The sequence below is a fragment of the Oryzias latipes genome, chromosome 4 (assembly GCF_002234675.1).
Source record: "Oryzias latipes chromosome 4, ASM223467v1".
NCBI lineage: Eukaryota > Metazoa > Chordata > Actinopteri > Beloniformes > Adrianichthyidae > Oryzias > Oryzias latipes.
This window is the reverse complement of record NC_019862.2, coordinates 9,888,621-9,909,341: the sequence shown is the minus strand read 5'-3', so window position 1 is coordinate 9,909,341 and position 20,721 is coordinate 9,888,621. Positions and strand designations below refer to the sequence as shown.

The 20,721-nt window shown below is 37.3% G+C and overlaps 1 protein-coding gene and 1 long non-coding RNA gene across 4 annotated transcripts; one reads left to right on the top strand and one right to left on the bottom strand.

Moving 5' to 3' along the window:
• Positions 1-704: 704 nt before the first annotated feature.
• adgrl4 (adhesion G protein-coupled receptor L4) lies at positions 705-20,499 on the bottom strand. Its single transcript, XM_011473892.2, has 16 exons — positions 20,368-20,499; positions 14,636-14,785; positions 11,083-11,232; positions 10,458-10,607; positions 10,081-10,151; positions 7,573-7,752; positions 7,048-7,231; positions 6,843-6,956; positions 5,400-5,599; positions 3,799-3,978; positions 2,999-3,202; positions 2,644-2,864; positions 2,208-2,274; positions 2,007-2,098; positions 1,644-1,812; positions 705-1,551 (listed from the first exon to the last, which is right to left on the bottom strand). Exons 1-16 carry the CDS (start codon positions 20,387-20,389, stop codon positions 1,489-1,491), a joined length of 2,217 nt encoding a protein of 738 aa, XP_011472194.1. The 5' UTR covers positions 20,390-20,499; the 3' UTR covers positions 705-1,488.
• On the top strand, positions 15,898-19,556 carry LOC110013854. 3 transcript variants are annotated; one of them, XR_002873175.1, is made up of 7 exons: positions 15,898-16,294; positions 17,034-17,262; positions 17,391-17,550; positions 17,685-17,857; positions 17,955-18,111; positions 18,732-18,778; positions 19,128-19,556. It is a non-coding gene; the product is annotated as an uncharacterized LOC110013854 (long non-coding RNA). The 3 variants fall into 3 exon arrangements; XR_002873174.1 differs by lacking the exon at positions 18,732-18,778 and having other exon boundaries at positions 15,904-16,294; XR_002873176.1 differs by lacking the exon at positions 18,732-18,778 and having other exon boundaries at positions 15,906-16,294; positions 17,777-17,857.
• Positions 20,500-20,721: the final 222 nt, after the last annotated feature.

Genomic DNA, 20,721 nt, shown 5'->3' with positions numbered 1-20,721 from the left:
GGCAATGGTTGGTGCTCTTGGCTCACAGTGAGAAGGCGCTGGTTCAAAGCCCAGTTGGGTCCTTTCTGTGTTGGAGTTTGCATGTCCTCCTCGTGCAAGCACAGGTTTTTTTGGAGATACCCAGCTCACAAATTTCAAAAACATGCAACACTGTTTTCGTTGTTCACCTTTCGGCATATTCCTTCAGGGGTCGCCACAGCAAATCAGTTTGAACTCATTCGGACATGATTTTTATGACACAACCCTGTATTTTCTCCAGGCCAGAGACCGGCACAGACTCAGGGCCCCCGTGTGGATACAGAGTTAGGCAGTAGTGCAAAGAGTCTCATTGCACCCCCTAGGAATTATGTGCGCCAGTCCTGCACTGAACCAACGGAGCCATCCATCTGCCTTTGCTTCATAGCTTAATTGTGTGTGTGTGTGACCCTGCAGTAGTCTGGTGAGCTGTCTAGGATGTACCACGCCTTCACCCAATAGAAGCTGGGTTGACTCCAGAGGATCCCAAAGCAGGTTCTGAAAATGGTTGGGTGAGTGGTACTGTTATATTTTGGTTCAAGGGCCAAATAAAAGTTTAGGATTCTAATTCAATTATTTGAATTGAAAAGTTTGATTTGAACTATAAAAAGAGAAAGGAGAGTCAGGAAAGGATTTCTGAAACATGGTCATGTCATTAGCCATTGGAAAATGAGAGGAGACTAGAAATGTAAGAGGAGTAAGACGTGTCATTTATTAACCAACGTAGATACAGGGACCTGAAGCTCAGGACACACTGCTAACATCGTACAGAAAATATATACACTTTTATTTTAACTTTACTTTAGTTTGCAAAGAAGAGACAAAAGATTTTACCAGACTGTCAGAAATGCAGATTGTTTTTTTACAGTGATCATCCCTCATCCTGTCCAGTAGATGGAGCTATTTGTCTGTCCAAACACCACATTGAATTTGTATTGATTGCACACTTTACTGCATGTTGCGTAAAAAGAGACGTTGAAGTCTGTGTTACACACAGACATTGATTTTTACAAATGAAAGAAGTCAGTGGAGAGATTTGTCGAAGTCTCCCACATTCATTTGAATAATTTGCAGATCAATTTAAAATGAAAAGAAACAACAAAGACTGAGGCTTTAAAGAAGATTTCAGGCATTTGGCTGATAACTGCTAAGGTATTAAATTAAACTGGAAGAGAAAAAAAACAACTTTCATTGTTCTCTAAAAAGAATCGTCTCGCAAAAAAGTCAATACACTGGTGAGGCTTTATTGTAAGAAAGTAATTATAAAGAAATGAAACTAAAAAGCGAAACATATTAATCCAATGTTTTGAATAGAAAATTATTTTTTAAGACGGTATAATGGTCATATTTATTAGATATCTCTACCTAACAATTCTTCCACCAGACTTTTTTAGAAATTTAAACTGTGAATAATGACATTTTGCAAAGCAACATTGCCAACTATTCTTGTGGACGAGCAGACGGTCAATATGTTCATCTTAGACATTCAAAACAACATGGCACATTCTTGAAAAGCCTGTAGTATTCCTCCTGAATCTGAAATACAAAAGAATTGTCTGTCATTCAAATGTTTTCAAATGATTACAGAAGACAGACTGGAGGATGAGGAGAGAATTTGAGAGTCTTACCTTTCTGGAGAGCACGCAGAGGAAGATGAAGATGAACATTCCTTGAAAGGCGTTTGTGATCGTGAACAGATAGGCGGTGAGCGTCGTCTCGTGGAGAATATGCAGCACTCCGAAGGTCCAGGTGGCGCCGAGCACAAACAGTAGAGCAAAGGCGCCGCGGGCACATGACCTGTGGAGATGGGGTGGGGGTGGGGGGTCACTGACTTAACTACCCTGCACAGTGCAGCAAACCTCCTTTTAGACCCAATTTGTAATTTAGTTCTGCCAGGAAAACCGCATAATATCTTAACCTAGAAGATAAGAAACTCACAAGTTGGCTTTTAATGTTTTTGAAGCACCCAAGAGGAGCAGAGCTAATCCTACCTGATATTTTCATAGTGGCTGATTTCAGGCTTTTTCACAGCGGTGTGCCGGTACACCTTGTAGATGATTACTCCAAAGGCCAAGAGATTAACCTTTAGCAGAAACCAAGCAGAGCATAGAACATGCACAAAAAAATGGAATGACTATTTATGCTACAGCAGTGCTTGTTTGCCGAATAAATATTTTTCCTCAGCGTCTCACCAGGATGATCAGGCATGCCGGTCCGATGAAGCTCCAGATAAAGTGATTTTCCGTGCTCAGCCAACACCTACAAAACATCATGCTCTTCAATTAACATTTTCTTTCATCTTATTTGGATTTTAGCACAAGACAAACATTGTTTAACAGTTTTAAAAAATGGACATTGCTTTTATAGAGATTTGTATTCAGGGTCTCTATAGCCAAACGTTTCAGCCCTTTTTAAACTCTGTAATTAAATCACTTTCTGCTAGACACTTTGAGCAATTTCAGCTTCCATTGTGTCCCTTCAGGCCAAATTCAATCCCTCTTCCCTTTGTACTTATAATTAATATGTTTATCTTGCTTTCTGAGACGTGAGTTTGACACAAAAAAAAAAAAAATCAAAGCATGGGTCTTTTGGTATAATACAAAAACACCAGAATTATTCTGCGCTCACACTCTATCTGTGCCGTAATACTTGGAACCCAGTGTCGCTGAGATGGCCACCACCACTGCTGGACTTCCATAGCCAAAGATGTAGAAGTTCCGGTGTAGAAAGCCTTTGTTATAGATCACACCCACAACTATCAAGTACAGATGGATTCCTTCAATGCACATCCAGGCAAAGGCTGCCAGGAAGAAATAATGCAGCAACCCTGCGATCACGGAGCAGAAAAGCTACCAAAAGACAAGAGAGAAGATGCCACAAACAAACCTTTTACTTCATTTTCCCAATACATATTTAGAATAATATTGCAGTGTTCTAGTTTTCTTACAAAAAAATGGGCATAAATGTGAATTTGTTGCCACACCTTATGAGTGTTCATGTTGATTCCAACCAGGAAGATAAACTCAGCCATAAAGAGGCTGCAGCACAGGTTCTTGTGGATGGTGGTTCTGGTGCTCTGGATCTCGCTGAAGAACCAGAAGGTGAAGATGCACAGGAACAAACAGATGAGAGAGATGATCATCCCCAGTTGGGTGATCCGGGTCAGGATGGTATGGTGGGCCACCAACTGAGAAGCAAATGGAAAGAGAGGTGTTTCATTCACAGTTTGGAGGTACGCTGGAGGTCAGATTTGTTGTATTTTCTGCTTGAAATCACTTCATACAACATATATGTTGAGGCTTCTGCCTTGCAAACACCCTCTTGTACCACACTGGTACTAAAATGTAATAATGGCATATGTTCTGATAAATTATTTCTTTGTGACCACACACACACACACACACGCACACACACACACACACACACACACACACACACACACACAATGGTCTAACTTTTAATCACCTGTCATCCAACATGTGTTAATGTTTTTTATTTTTTTATTTAAACATTCTATTATTAAAACTGAAATAAGAAATTAACTTTTGGTAAAGTCTTTCTATTCTATGATTTAAAACATGCAAAAGAACTAAAAACATGATAATCACAAATTGTTGTAGGTCAGTGTTTTTTTCCTTAAAACTTTGTTTTTTATTAATTTATTCATGTCCAGGCTTTTATAGTTTCTCAAGGAATTCCAAGACAAATTTTTAGAAAAAGATGGTTGGCTTTGATAGTAAAAAAATATTCAAACATTAGATAAAAACAGAGAAGAGCACTCACGTTCGCCCGGCCGGATGACATGAGGATTGCGAAGTGCGTGAGGTGGTTGCAGGTGCAGGTGGTTGCATTGCTGGACACGCTTACAGTCTTGCAGCCGTGTGTGGCCCAGCGGCCTTGCAGGCTGTCCGCCTCGTACTCCCAGAAGGCACACTTTGTCACATCAGCTGTAGTGTCAATAGGCTTCAAGGGACAGAAAAGAGCCAAAGTGGCTGTTATGAATCGAGGTGGGATGCTTTTTTATTAGTTTTAGCGCTGCAAAGCTTCATAATAATACTTTAATAGGAGGTAATAACTGATAGTGCAGGACTCATCAAAACAGCAGGGAGGATAAGTTATAGTCCATCAAAAGGGTGAGAAGATGAAAGGGCATAATAAAAATGAAATTCCAAATTATTGGAGTGCTGCAACAACCTCCCTTTTTTTTGTCTTAGATTATGCTTTTTTAAACATCAATAGCAGTTATGGTAATCAGTATGACTTTGATAAAAAAGGAATAATGCTTATGACCTTTACCTTAAATAATATGCAACTGCAAATTATGTTTAGCCACAAGTTTTCTGGTTGATTGATTGGAAATACATGTTTTCACCATTTGAATGTGTGATAAATCGTTTAGAAATTCTCAGTATTTGTTGTTAGTTTTTGTTTATTTGAAACAATTTTGCCTTTACTTAGTTTATCAAGAAAAAAAATACAAAAACCATCAATGTAAATGAATTTATTATAATCTGTTTTTTTGAAATACTTTCATGTATCTCCTTGCCAGCTTTCAAACAATGTGTCTTTATGTTTTACATAGAAATAGAAACAGAAAAAAAGTTAAAGCACTTAACCAAAATATTTAAGGAAAAAAAAAACAAATGTTTCTCCCATGTGTGTTGGGATTACTGAAAACTACCATAAGTTTAATTATAATGGATTGAGAACTTGGTCTCTCGGATGCATATGATGATAAAAACTGAATCTTGAACCTTGATTTGGGAATAAAAGTAGCATGTATCCAAAATTGTTCATAAAAAAAATCAAGAATTTAACATTACGTGGAATTACAGAAGAATCAATAAATAAAACAAAGTACAATTTGAAGGTAATTTTAAATCCTTAAAGAAAATGATGTAATTGTATTCTCTAACATATTTGCACATATTCTAAAATCTTTGTGGCATGCATGGGAATCCTGACATTGCTGTTTGAATTTATGTCCCAAAAATCTGGGAAAATTTTTGAGGAATTCCTTTACTTCCATAAAGCGTTTTGTCTTTCAAGCAATTGAACAAATCAAAAATGGAAGTTTAACTGCGTCTTCAAAGAAGCACATGAGTGACGTTCAGGTGTTTCTGCAACTCAAGACAAAAGCATGTAGTGGTATGTTAACCCTTTTTTAAATTCTGTTTAGTCTGCCCGTGTTTTCTTTATTTTGAAAAAAAAATAGGTTAAAATATTTAAAATTATACTTTATGGCATCATTTTTAAACTAATGAAAAAAGAAGCAGGAAACTACTAAATTTGTTTGAGGTAGCAAAAATACAAAAACTTGGTTGCAGAATAAGCACAAAAGTGAAAATGATATAGCCAGCATCAGCACCCTGTGAAGCCTTTACCTCTTTGTGCCTTAGAGTGAAGGTGACATGGTCAAGTTGGTAAACGTCAGCAGGTTTGACAGCCGCTGCTATGACTTGGGAGTTGACATTGATTTCCCCCGTTCCAGCATAGCGCGAATAGTCGGTGACACCTGGGTCGCTGCTCGGCTTCAGGATGTCACTGATGCTGTCATATCGCACAAACACCACCGACACACTTCCTGATGGACAAAACAAGTACAACAAAGAGGAAGTCGAACCCACTGCATTGCTCATCGAACTTCCAGGTTAGCAGCCAACAAACACACACAGTTTGCGTGTTTGGAAGTGACTCAGGTCACACATGGCTTTGTATAAGTTCACTCACTACTTAGTGCACTCTAAACGGCATTCACTATTTTTTTCGGGGTGTCCAAATCTACGATTTAATTTGGCGAAAGCATTAAAGAAATCAGTGCCTTGAAATTCTCCCAGAAGTCTCTGCAAAGAGGTAGTGTTTTTTGTTTGGTGAATTTAGACCACCATGCATTACGTTTGAAAGCATGTAATTTGAAAAAATGTGTGTGTGTATATATATATATATATATATATATATATATATATATATATATATATATATATATATATATATATATATATATATATATATATATATATATGTGTATATATATGTATATATATATATATATATATACATATATATATAAATATATATATATATATATATATATATATATATATATATATGTGCTGTATATATATATATGTACTGTATATATATATATACAAATATGTGTACTGTATATATAGAATAACTAATACAAAATGTCATCATCATTTTCATTATCAGAACACAGAGGATTCATATTTGGTCTTGGATAATGCTCATACTCATGTTTTTACTTTGGTCAATGGGTGAGGTCATACGTGGCGTTTAAAAGAAAAAGTAGTGAGCAAATCATAAATCCAGGGTATTTTATAGTCCTGCACTATGTAGTCTTTTAGTCTGTTAGGGAGTAGTTACGGAATTGCAAAAATCGAGTACCCTAGAAATTCTCAGACGTGTCTGCGAAAAACGAGTGTGTATCATGATTACTCATTTGGAAAATATAGGGCTACAGTGCATTTTGTTTGAAAGGCATGTCATAAAAGAAAAAAAACCTCCAAGTTGTCGTCATTAGAACGCAGTGGATTCATAAATAGTCTCTGTACTCATACGTTTTTTTTTTTTTTTTTTTGACAAATGAGTGACGTCATCTTTGGCATTTAAAAAAAGAAAAGAAAAGAAAAATAGTAAGCATTTGTTTGACTGGTATCCAAATCCAGGTTACTAGATAGTCCCAAACTTTGTAGTCTTTTAGTGGTGGAAACAGTAGTGAGGAATTTGGACACAGCCAATTTCTTTTTGTATGTTGAACTGTCTATAAAAATGGAAATACTTGGACAACTTTAGAAAGTCTTTACCATTTCTGCCATCCTTTGGCGTCAGCTTTGGCGTGAGACTTATCCGATCTCCCCCCATTGAAGCCGAAAGTTTGGCTTTTGTTTGTTGAACATCAAAGGTGAAGAGTTTCAGTTCTGTTTGGGAGGGTGGCATAAAAAGGTCAAAGACTTCAAAGATTACCTCGGACTCCAAAAATGAACCAAAGCTTGACGAAGCTGAAGTTACCCATTTCAGTTGCTCTGACATCAATCTCAGTTGAGGTTCTGCAGTTGCTCCCCAGAGACAGAGCCCCTTCTTCCACAACGTGCAGCAGCTTGGTGATGGTGTGCTCCCGACGCTCCTCTTTCATTCTGCTCCAAGCCACCAGCTCATCCTTCTCCACTAAGTTGTTTACCGCTTGAACTAATTTCTGTTTGACAAGAGTTTTACTTCACTGTGACATGTGGGGAATAACATTGCATGTAATGTGCGGCTGGACTGTAGTATGTTTTTCATCAAGTATATTATGAATTTGAAGGGCATCTGTTTTGGCTTTCCTGTAATTACTGGAAGTAATGAAGCTTCCAGGCAAGTTAGAAGTTAGATTTTCTACGGATGTCATATTTAGTGATTTTATGTACTGGCAGAGAACAACAGCAGCCTGCATGTTTAAGGGGGCTTGACTCTGTGCAGCACCACTTGTTTTCTTTAAGCATAGCTGTAGTTCAGGCAAGCCTCCAACCTCCTGAATAAGAAACAACAAAAACCTACTGAAAGGGTAGAGTTGATGGCAGATGGTTTGACAGTGAAATCCTTCTTTCCAGCAGCCAGTGTTGAAGCGGATCGACTCAAGGCCTCAACATACGCAATTACTTCCACTGAGGTAAGTTCGCCAGACGTCTGCTTGGCAATCTCTTTCAGGAGACTCTGCGGCTCGGTGAAATTGCTCATCTAGAGGGAAAAGAAGTGTTTATGTCAGAGTAACGAATGGCATCTTGTTCATCATGTCTTACTAAACAATGGTCATAAATGTTCATTTTTGTGGTTCCCAGCACACCGTTTATGTCTTTTTCAGTTAACACTGAAAGCGTGAGTCGAAGGTTGATGAGTGCAGTTTAGTTATTCAGGAAGAAAATCTATTTATAGTGGTTTTAATCTACATGTTTTCACCAGTGGAAGTCATTGAACTTTCTTTGTTGTCGGCTGTCAGGACCAGGAAGAATTTCTCTGCTGTCTTCATCTAACTCTGAAAGAAAGTTTAATGTTTTTTTTCTTCAGTCTGTCTATAGGTTAAAAAACAAATAAAGGACTCATTTTTCACTGTCTGTTATTTCATCTCATCTTATGTCCATTATGTTAAGCTGTTAAGTGCTGTGCATTAGGAAATAGTTTTTATTTAATTACATTTTAGCTGGTTTGTGTGGTCGGTTTAGTTAAATCTGCCAGAGGCCTTTAAAATCCAAAAAGCAGGTCTGCTGTAAGCGAGCACCGAGGCTAGATAAAAGGTCAGTAGAAGGTCATCAGTGTTTGGCTTCGTGCAGGTAGTGAGAAGAGAACCCCCAACTAGATTTATTTCTTTGGAGCAAAAGTGAAAATACAACATTTTCCGGACGATGAAGCCTTAATTTTGTTCAAAAAATGACGTTGTTGTTCACCTTTTGGCTTATCTCTTCGTGGATCGCCACAGCGAATCATTTCTCTTTCTCTGATTTGTCCAGGTCTTTTGGCAGAGCTTATTATACCAAATGCCTTTCCTGACACAATCCTGTACTTTCTCCAGGCTGGGGACCGGCACAGGGGGGGCCAGACTTGGTTCCCGCCCATTGCTACATAGTTTATCAGTAGCGCAAAGGGTCTGGATGAAGCTCATCGGACCCCCTGGGAATCAAATCCTGGTTTCTTGTGCACCAGTCCTACGCCAAACATCCAGCCATCAAGCCGCTGAGTTTGTATATGACAATAATAATCCATTTTATTTAAAGCAGTTGTCAAAAAACTCTAGGGCACTGTTCAGAAAAGCAAAATCCAATAAAATCTTGAAAACTACGCATTAAAAGCACAACAAATACCACCTGACTAAAGAGTGAGTGAAAAAGCAGAATTAAACAGATGGTTTTGACTTATGTATCTGTGTTTTGTCATTTTCCATTGTACTATTCCATTATTTTTAATGCTTGAAATAAATCAATAAACCAATAAGATTAAAAAATTAATCATTTTACTTTTCTAGGATTCATTCAAGATGACAAATGTCTTCTAAATATTTAAGACTAAAACATGGTATTTAAAAATAGATAAAATATAAGTTTCTATATCCAATCCTGTACAAATATGACCAAAAATGAAGCTTTTTAACAATATTAGGCTTGACGAGGCATATACAAAGTCTGGCCCGTTCAAATTTGCTTCGGCCTGCAAGCTCCTGTCATCATTCAATAATAAGCGGCGCCCAGTACCTTCTAAAAACAATGTGTGTACCATTTCTTGCTTGTGATTGGCTAAATCAGGTTTTGTGACCCCATGTAGCTTGTTTTTGAAATGTTGATTGTAAATAAAAAAGAAAAAGAAAGTTGACAGTGAAGACTGGCCTTTAAAAATTACATTTTGTTAAAAATGTATTTAGCCATTTTTCAATTCTTTGGGAAGAAATTAAAAGTGCCATAACATTTCATACCATTTTTAACGTTTTAATATTTCCTCAGAATTGAATGTTAAAAGCGTTCAAAGAATGCAGCCTGATTGGTTGACCCTGACACATTTTCCCCTCACCAAATCTGGTCCTCTTTGCAAAAAGTTTTAACAGCCCAGGGCTATGGTTCAAACTTTTGAACTTTAAATTTAACATTAAATTAACCTATGCCTTTTTTAAAGTAATGCAAAAAGAAAATGTTGAAAATGAAAATAGAAAAAGACAGTATTTTGGCAGCTTTCTGTAAAATTGGTGTGAATTCTAAACAATGTTGACAATTCCAATCAATTTGCTGCATCACATTTGGAAAGGGTTTTGCAGCTTTTATTGTGTGAATGTCCTTTAAAGCTCTTTGAAAAATTGCACAGTGATGTTTTCATTTAAAAAACTTTGCTATGTGTTTACACCAAAATAACAATCTAAAACTCATGCTGTAACCCTGAGGTGCATTTGTCATTTACACGAACGGTGCTTGAGCTCATTTCTGCCTCATTTTCACTCAGTTTCCATCTCATGTTTGTATTCTGTCTCTCCAATAGGAGGCAGCCTCATCATATGTATTTTCGTGTTTTGAGCGGGGAGGTACTTACATTTTCTAGTGTTTTATTGACAGCCTGCGTCATGCATCTCATGTTGTTGTGGCAGAATTTCTGTGGATTTTCTTGAAGTAAACAAGCAAACAAAGAAATCAGAATGAGAGTTTCCAAAATGTTCACAATTTTTGAAAATGTCTACACAACTTCATGCATTTCACACATTATACAAGAAATTGCACCATTCATTGACATATTGCACAAGAGATCCTGCTGTGTGTGAGACAGTGCTCTGTGTGTTGTGCGAGGGAGGATAAACAAAAGCATAAAAGAGGATGTTTGTCCTTGAATATGAGTACCTGAGTGCTTGTGTTGTGTTTTGTGTGTCTGTGTGTGTTTAAGAGAGACGTGTGCACTTCAATTCTCATACCGACCTTTACAACTTGCACCTTTGTCTGGATGAAAGTGCTTAGTGCCTGAAGTTGGAGTATAATCACGCTGACAGGAGCAGTAGAAAGATCCATTTTTATTATGGCAGTGTGAGTTTGGTCCACAGATCTGTCCAGACTTGCACTCATCAATATCTAAACAATGTAGATAAAGAGGTCAGCACCAATTAAACAAACACAGTTTGCTCATCTTAAGTTTGGCTAAGAAAGGTCAAGACGTCACATTCTGGCATGCGTATCACACATTCAAGTACTCCTAACTTCCGACAGTCTGGTTACTATATTTGCTGTAATATTTGAGCCCCCAATTTTTGGATAAAGGTGCGGTTATTGTTGTGCAAGAATCAACAAACCATGTCTGGTGATTTCTCCGAGCAGCAGATGGGAAGGAAGTAAAAATTTAGAGACAAAACCACCTCCAACATATTTATCCTCCTCTGTGTGGCGCGAAGGAAAACAGTTTGCACATCCTGAGACCCCGTGCCCTCACAGCTGCGCTGTGGTTGTGTTTACACACACTCATTCCTGATACTTAAAGTCCACTGAGAGCTGAAGTTTTTGTATCCTCTATATGAAAGTCTGTTTATTTTGGTTTCCAGTCAGACGTTACCTGTGCATTCGGTGCCATCGTTTGGCTGGAACTTAGGGAGTCCTGTGGATCTGTATCCAGAGTCACATATGCAGTAGAAGCTGCCCACCATGTTATAACACTGGCTCCTGTCCCCACAGATGTTAGTGGCATTCTGGCACTCGTCGTCATCTGTCAGAGGAATGTGAGCAAAGAGAAGGGTGAGTCGAGAAAACAAGAATGGAGAAAAGCTATTTAAAATGCTCCCACCTGTTAAAGAAGAGTCTCAAAAAATCAATTTTTTTTTAAACACAACCTATACATTTTAAATCCAAATTTAATTTTTAAATTTGGAGCCCCTTGTCGAGTGGAAAATGACCATCATACAATATGATATAAATACTGGCCACAGAAACCGACGTTGGTGTTTAAACCTCAGAGACATTCAGATTTAGTTTCTGAGACAAGATAATCCAGTTAGGAAAGATTGTGAAAAAACATCAAATTTCCTTTGCATCTTTGACAATCTTTTGTGTCACTCCGACAACCTCGTCTTTTCTGTTTTTGAGAAAGTGAGTTTCTTGGATTATCTCCATTTATAAATGTAGACATTCACGATCTGACCCTGATTCTGTGCCATAAAGTACAATTAAATCAGATATGTTGATGCATGAATCTCTGAAAAGCTTTATCTGATCTGGAGGGAAACTTTTTCTGTCTTTGACTCAGTTTCAATTTTCCTTTTTTGTGATATCGTCTTTAAATCTGATCATGTGTTTTTGCTGTTGTTTAAGCTCATAATTATCCATTTGATTAATTAGATCTACTCATGACAAAACATGTCACTTCTGATTCCACAGTTAATATACTACAAAGTAATTTATACTTACAAAGATTTAAAACCTTACTTTTAGACTTTCAAGATATGTTACCTGGTTCTTAGTTGTTTTAATTCCTCTTTGCTCTACACCTTTCTAAACTTTTCTCACAATTAGCACAGTTGAAAAACTTGTATCTCATTAAGAGACAAAAAAGGATTTTGTGGAAATTCTTTCTCTCCACACTCTTGATTTAAGACTCAAAAATATGCAGATAGCATTGGAAATATGATTCAAATTTAAGGCTATTGTTTTAAAGTTCAATAAATGCTGACGTGTTAGACTGCCATTCATTGTCAATATTTTGGATGCAAAATCTTACATTTGTCTTCTAAGAATAAGTGCTATTTTTGGATATTGATAAGTTAATATTTTCCTTTGGAAATTTGTTTTAAAGGAAACAATAGGACAAGATTAAAAAAAAAAGAAACAAACAAGAAATATCAGTAAGTGATCATGCCCAGACGGAATTTATTAACAGACCCAGTGCACCAACTATCTATTATAGCCCTGTTCCCTCTCTGATAAGTACACTATTTGATAAGATGGGCCAACTTGTACTATGATTGTATCTTCATTTTGTCCAAATTTAGTTCTAAAATGAGTCATTTCAGCTTATCATTGCACAAGTTTCTTGTCACTCAAACTCAAACTTTATTTATCTATATAGCGCCTTCATTTCAGTTCAAAACACAAAGCGCTTAACATAAAAGCAGATAAAACAGTCATAAAAACTGAAAATTGTTAAAAACAGCAAACAAAGGACAATCACACAAAGATGGGACCCCTCCCTCAACCCCCCACCCACACCGCACCGACCCAGTTACCCCAGTAGAACCCTGAACAGAAACAAAGAACTGCAGTTTAAAGAAGGTCTGGCTGTAATCAAAATTTCAATTAGGTTCATAAAAACTCACACCATTTGCGTAGAATTAGCAAACAATACTCATTTTTGGGCCGACTAACATTCAAATTGAAGTAATTTTATCCATCGGATTGTTTATTTATCACTTTTTGAATGCTTGTGTGGAACTCTATTGCTCGATGTTGATATCTATGAGATCTTGTTAAGTAAAACTTACTTGCTATTAATTTTATTATTATCTAGTGATTTTTTTTATTAAGATTACTGTTCTTTTCCTGTTTTTAAGCTACCGCATTATTGTGTATTTCTTTTTATATCTTAGTGTGATGGACATTCTTCTTCTATTCTCCTTTATGTTTTTCTTTTTTTTTTTTTTTCTTTTGCACGAAAGCTGTGCAGTAAAGGAAATCCTCTGCTCTGATGTGCTGGGGCATCATTCAAGCAGGAAATGCCTTTATCACATAAACATGAATGCACAACTGTGAAAGTTAGACAGCTTTTTGCTATTTTATAACATTTCCCACCTTAAAGAAACGCACCCAGCCATAAATATTTTGTTGCATTATTATTATACATCTAAAACATGTCTTTATGACTAAAGCTGCTGGAGGTTATTGTTGTGGGATTTTTATTTTTTCCTCAGTCTCTAAAAGAGACGGATCAGAACTCCAGGCAGATGGCTCTGTTAACCTTCTCCCCTCTTCCTCAGGCATTCCTCTGTAATCTGTACAGAACACGGTTTTTGTGGAAGTCCCTGGATAATATGCAGAGTTTAAGGCATCCTATTTGCTCTTTCAGACTTCATTTTTGGTTTAATATTGATACAAAAAAAAACATACATTTTTTTTCTTCACAGTCCACTTTCAAACCAGATTAAAATTCTGTAAACAGTCAGGAAGGATCTGTCTGTTTTCTCTTTTACGTTTAGCTGTCCTGATCCAACTCCTTTATGCAACACTTTTATAAGGACTTCCAAGTTTTTAGCAACTGATCATTTCTGGCCTCATCCATAACTTTTATTTTTTTTATATTGGGAGATGTTCTAAAAATGTGTTCTTACAAACTTCATTCTTGTTTCAAATGTTTTTTTTTTTTTTTCTGAGAGGAACCTATTCCTGAACCGCTTCTTCCTGTTGCAAACGTTTGCACCACAATGGCTGTTTAACTGAGCGTGTTTTTATCCCATTTTGGCTCTTGAAATATGGAAGCTGTGCAGAGGATTGTGCTTTTATTTGTTCAGGAAACAAGAAGGGTTCCAGGAATTTTAAACAGACCAGGGACAGCAGCAGGGCTCACAATGCTAAATGACATGCAACATTGGCCATCGCAACCCTACACACTAAGCAGCAAAAAGGTGACTGCTTTTTGAATCAGCTTGTGATATGCGCTGATACAAAGTGGCCTTAGATTGCTGTTTTAACTAACTTTGATTCTTTTCACTTCAACTAACTCGCGCAGTTCTTAAAAATGCCAAAAGCAATGGCCAAACTCAATTTTAGAAACACCATTTGTTTGGAAAAAACACTTTTTTCATTTCACTCGACACCACCATCCTGGTGTTAAAGTGAAACAAAATGCTTGAATTCGCCACCTGGTCAGAGCTTATTTTTGGAACTCTCCAAATTACAGCACATCTTAAAGATCAGATGACCTGAATACAGTTTACTTTTCACCAAACTTCATTTTTCTTAAGATTTCTGGGTTTTTAGGCAGCCTTTGTTAGAACTTTGTTGCTTAAAATTGAAAATAAAAACTCACATTTTGATATAAACTTGGGAGAAATTGAATGGATTCACTTGAAGAGCCATTGTATAAACCAACCTTTGTTGTAAATTTCTTCATCTGTACTCACCTTCGCAAAAGCCTGTTCCATCCCCCGTAAAACCCAGGTTACAGAAGCAGGCCTTCTGTGATCCGTTCATGGTCTTACACGTGGCATATTTGTGGCAGGAGCCACAAATGTCAGAGAGGCAGTAAATGTCCATCAAACTTGTGATCCATGCTGGACAGATGAAATGAGAAGCAGGTTTCAGTTCGTGTTAGTTAATAAGCAAAGTGTTTGTGAATGTTCATGTTTTATTGTTTTAAAGAGGGACATAAATATGTTTTTCGCGTCTCCTAAACTCCTTAATTAATAGGAAACAAATCAAAACAAGCATTTGTTTATATCTTTAAAAACCCATAGCAAAGCAAAACTGAAGATGAGATCTCGTTTCTGTCACATTTACGTCTCCTAGACATAAATGAGAACTGTTTGAGACTAAATTGCTTTTCTCATTCTTCTCAAACATTTCTCCTGAGAAATAAGTCTCACAGTGAGCACTGTTTGAGATCTCAAAATTCTCTCACAACTGTCTCTTCTCCAGATCTCAATTGAGAGAAAAATGAGCCATATTATGTTGCGCTCAAGTATGTCTCAATTTGATATCCTTACTTCCAATTCCTATCTCATTTACGTCTCAGTGAAAGACATCAATGGTTCTGTCTCTCGTTGCTCAATAATTGAGATCTTGTTTTAGCCTATTTTTTTATTGTCTCAGCAAAAAGAAAAATGAGAGTAGTACAAGCCCTAAAATGAGTCTCATGATGACACCATTACAGTTCATCTCGAGAAAATAATATTTTTTATTTTATTTATGTTCAACTTAAAAAAGTTTTTTATTGCTTACATATTTATATAACTTAATTACAATTTCAAGAAAAAAAAGTTGAATCATTAAGACGGTCATGTCCTCAAAAGACATATTTTTGAAACTTTTTAAAAAACATGAAATTTCAAGACAACGTTGCAGTGTCGATTTAATAAACTTTTTTTGTGACTGCTTAGATAAACATAAATGAACAAGAATGTATGTTGGGTTAATGATGCTAGGTTTAGTTAAACACAAACACACGCATGCACTGGCACACATGCATACACGCACAAGTGCATATACGCACACTTATATGTTGGTAGGTATAAAACATTTAACACATTGATGTCTGAACTAAATAAAGGACATTTAGGATCATATTTGGATCACCTTAAAGTGAACAAAAAATAGATCTTACATTTGAAACAAATAAAATACACAAATAAAAATAATCAAATAAATAAATCAACTTTAGGACGGTACAGATTTATGGGTTCAGTTTGAGTTACTTTATCTTTGTCTTTAAAAATCCCCCTTCATGCAGCCTTACAAGCTGAAAATATTTTCTGTTTTCTTGATTTTAGTCTGCATCATATTGAACAAACAGAAGCCTGGAGTAACCCGATTTGAATTTTAAACTGTATCACAGCCTCACTTGACACAGATTTCTGATTGGTTGATCACAGTGGGAGGGAAAACTCTGTGGTTGACGTCACCAACGGGCCGGAATCTGCAAGCGGGAGAAGTGCAGAGAACGAGAGACTTTTGACGAGCGCTTGTCGTATTTTTTCTGCGTTTTAACAATCCGTGGGATGAATCTCCAACATTTTTTTTGCTTGTCTGGAAAATATTCAAGTATAATGTTTGAAGTTTGCACGGTAAGTTTGCGATTTCTTTCCTCCAACTCTGAACTCAGTTGAATGCTAAAGGTGTTTAAGCTAGCTCTGCCAGTAATGCAGACGTCTGGGCTACTCGCAGTGGCTTTGGCTGTATAAGTAATTATTACATTTTACAAAGGTTAACTTGTTCTTTTTGTAATAAAAAATAGAGACATTGAAGAGTTATTTGCAGTGCAGAGTTTACAGAATGAGCCTCGATATTTTTCCAAACGCGTGAGTGCTAGTAACTGTTGGAAGACATTTTGCTCTTCAGTTAAGGGTCTGCAGGGTTCGTCCCATTCACAGTGTGACGACACCACAGAGACCATTTCCATTATTGCTAACTTCAAAATGTGCAGTTTCACTGTATGTTCAATTTTTACACTGTAAAAAGCTTTTATCTTGTTTAAAAGATCATCTTGCAGACGTTTGGCCTGTCATGTCATCTTTTGAAACTGGTTATGGACATGTGTTTAAAGTAAAGTCATCATTAACTGCTCACATGTCTAGAAAGCATAATCTGAAAATGTAAGTATGCATATTAGGGAAACATGTTCTCAGCCCTCTGTCAGTGGTGGAGATGTTTAGAGACAGATGTAGCTAAGCCAACAATGTCAACGTTGATATGTAGGAGGATTTTAGTGAATCATAAATCATATTTAAAAACCTTTCCAGATCTTACTTTGTGCTGTATAAAATGTGTGTACATCATGTTTTTTTTCCCCCTCTCTGATTCAAGGTGATCTAAATTCTACACGTGAAAATGAGTGAATCAGAACCCATGTTCCTCCACACTGCCATTATGGAGGTCCTACCAGAGCCACAAAAGACATCCTGGAAGAACACTTGCAGTCCATTGGAATAAATGGAGTTGTATGAGGATCTACGATTCATAGAAGAGGCTGACTTGCTGCCAGCTTTGAGACCTGTTCAAGCCCGGAAACGTCTTGCTCTCTGGAAATTGAAATGTGAGTCTCAAACATTACAAATGAGTTTTTGTAATGCACGGAAGTGGATATGAATATGAATGGGTAACACACTGACAGTACAGTGTAAACTTAATACACTTATACTGTTTGTTTGTTTTTTGTTGCAGACCAAACGCCAGAGAACAGCACATCGTCATCTGTTGAGACCTCACCAACACAATCATCATCACTTTTGTTATAGTCACCGAGAAGTTTGTCATCCACATCTTCCAGAAGCCAAGGACTGTACATACATTGACTGGGAGGACAGCTTTGAAATTCCATGGAGTAAGTTTTCTGAGGAATTTGTGCAGTCTTTGGAGAGTCTTTGGAAAGAGACCTGGCCCAAGACAAGGAAGGAAATGGTTTGCACTCCTGTTGCAGAAATGATGAAAGCAAGACGTTTTTCCAAACTCTAAAAGGCTGCAGATGATGCGGGGAGAGCAGAGTGGCTGCTCAGAAGAGATGAGATGTTAAAGAGATGCTCTTTCTTCTGCTCTGCTACTTTAATGAGGAGGATGCCATGTCCTTGTAGAAGATGCAGACGAGGTCCAGCTGCAGCAGGTGCCGTTGACTCCAACTGTTATTGTATGTGGTAAGTAAAGTTTCAAATGTTAAATTATTCTAAAGGTTTTGTCTTTGTACACTGTACATGAGTGACATGTTTACTTTATCCATTGTTCTGTCTTTAGGACAGTCTTGCTTTTCCCCAAGGAGGCTCATGCTGAGTTGGGACCGCTCCATCGTACACAACAACATTGCAGCACTGTGCCTGATGTTCAAAAGCTACTTCTGCTTTAACAGTCATTATCCAACTGAGCTGGCTTCAACCCTGGAGTTTCTGCAAAGGTACATATTTATGAGTGCTGTCATGCGATTCATTTTTGGGTGTGTTAGTTAATCATGACCTGCAGTTAATTATTCTAATTAATCTAACTCTGGGCTGCTCATCCCTGGTCTTTGAGATCTACCAGCCTGCCTGTTTTCCAACTCTCCCTGAATTGCTTGCTGCTGATTACCTGGACCAGGTGTGTTCATTCAGTCAGAATGTGGAGACATCTGGTTGAACTGATCAACAGCTAGCAGGGCTTGGAGATCTGGAAAACAGTCAGGGTGATGGATCCCAAGGACCAGGAATGAGCAGCCCTGGCTAACCTAAAATTTAGCTTTGAAAATCCTTATTTTGGGGTAATTTGATTTAAATAGCAAGATTGTGTCACATTAAAAGAAATAAAATACAATTTAAAGGGTGGCTTTATGAAGTTTTCTAAGTATAACAGACTTTTTTCCAATCTTTACTTTTGTACCACTAAGGGATAATTCTTCAGTCTCAAACAGAACAAAGAGGTAAGCCAAAGTGCTCTAATTTAAAAAACTAATGGAAATATTCTGAACAATCCAAAAAATATTGACCACAAAATTCTTAATCATAGCATAATATATATTCGTTGAAATATCTTATTCCACAGTTTGCTGTCTGACACGATCAGCCCTCAGCGTCCCAATGAAGACATGGGTATTATTTTTCCCTTGTTAAGAGCCAACCATGCAAAATGTGACTTGATCATTTCTTAAATGTTTGATCTGGACTGTATCATGAAAAACTAAATGAAACAGATTTGAACCTTATTTGTTAAATAGTTAATGCCCATAGTATGCTGCATTTCAATTCTTTTAACTGAAACAGATGTCCTCTCTAGCGACGTGTGGCTGCTTTAAGGGATGACAGAAACGTAATCTTATGGTAGCATTATGCAGCTGCTTTTATAAAACTACAGTTTGCTTCTAGCTTGAAGTGTTATCTCTGCTATGTGCTGTCTATTATCAATTTACTCATGCCAGATTTTAATGTTCTTGTCTTACAGCTTATGTCCTAAGATGTGCCACTCTACCTGGTTGGGAACAAATTGAAGAGGCCAAGCTCAAGAAAGCCTTTGTCAGCAAATGTAGGGCAGAACACGTTCTAAGGCCACTGCTATGATCTACAGTATGCGGACTGGTTTCTCTTCCATCTTTTTTCTTATTTTTAATCCTAATTTGGTTCTCAAATTGGTTCATGGATTTGATAGTCTGCAAGTTTCAGAGAATGTTTTTATGTTTATGTTTTTATAATTTTTTTTTTCAGTGTCTTGTTTAAAATCTGGAAGTATTCATGACCAGCATGTCAACCAGATTGAGTACGCCACGGTTCATGTACTTAATGCATTTAATATTTTAAAAACTGTCTAATACTGCTACCACAATTAAAATGCTGTACTGATGATGGTGCTGCCCAAATAAAGTGTAAAGCATTTACATTTCTAGTATTGTTTTTACTGTTACTTTATATCAGTGGTCTCCCATCCTGGTCCTTGAAGGTCACTGTTATGGATGTTTTAGCTGTTTTCCTGCTCCAACAGATCTGCTGCAGTGGTTGAATTGCCTCCTCAAGTTCTGCAGGAGGTGGTTAATCACCTGTTGATTCACATCTGGGGAGCAAAGAAACATCTAAACCCTACAGGATGGTGGCCCTTGAGGACCAGGATTGGCGACCACTGCTATAAAAATAAATGATCTTTTCTTTCTCAAATACATCTCAAATATCATTCTCATTAACGGCTTTGGTAAGACATTCAAGAGAAATGATTAAGACATGAAAGAGACATCAGACAGACAACGATAAGATCTCTTTTAGGACTCATTCTTCTCAGATTTGTCTCATGAGCGTCTTAGGTTCGTCTCTCCCACTTCTTAATTATTGCTCTAACAGTTGTCTCAACTCAACCTCATTTGTCTCAGTGATGTCTTTTCTCATTATAGCTTAACTCTTGCTCCTAAGGGACCCTTAGGAGCAAGAGTTAAGAAGCAAATGATCACAGAATGATACGAATATGAGACGCTCAAACTGATCTCAAGAGACGAGATCAAGCAACATATGAGCAACAGATTTTTCCTATGGGAATGAAAGTGCTTCAAAAATGAACGTCACATATTCAGGAATGCATTCAGGAATACATCCGTTCAAAACTAGCGGAGATTTTTTGAATAGAAATATCAGTAAACTGCCCGTGTCTGACAGTACCCAACGCCATAGTGTAAGTATGTGTAACAGTTAAGCTCACGTACCTGTGAAAAGCAGAAGTTTCATCTGTGACTTGAAAAAATACTCCTTTCTCCGGCAGCTCTGGATAATACTTTAGAAGCAGAGTGTAGTGGGCTGGCTGCTGACGCAGTCCACTTCCTTGCATCAGTTTTCCTGTTTCCCTAAACCTGGCCCTTCCTGTCCTGATCTTTAATCAGTTTTCAGAAATGGGCAGCCGGGCCTTCTTTTTCAACCCCCCCTACCAGCAGCACGCACTCTTCTCACACAGCCACATGTCAAGACACATACAGAACAGGGTTTTGGAGCGGTAAATTACTTTTTAGTGGAGTTGGTGACCTCTGATGGGTTGCCATTTTGGTCCACTCCATGGTATTGTT

Bases quoted from the DNA above. Each gene is read 5' to 3' on its own strand.
- adgrl4 (XM_011473892.2), bottom strand. From the start codon at position 20,389: ATGAAACTTCTGCTTTTCACAG. The intron at 10,608-11,082 runs GTAACGTCTGAC...TACATTGTTTAG, and splicing joins CGATGGCACCGAATGCACAG to ATATTGATGAGTGCAAGTCT. The intron at 2,865-2,998 runs GTGTGGCAACAA...GTCTTTTGGTAG, and splicing joins TCAACATGAACACTCATAAG to CTTTTCTGCTCCGTGATCGC.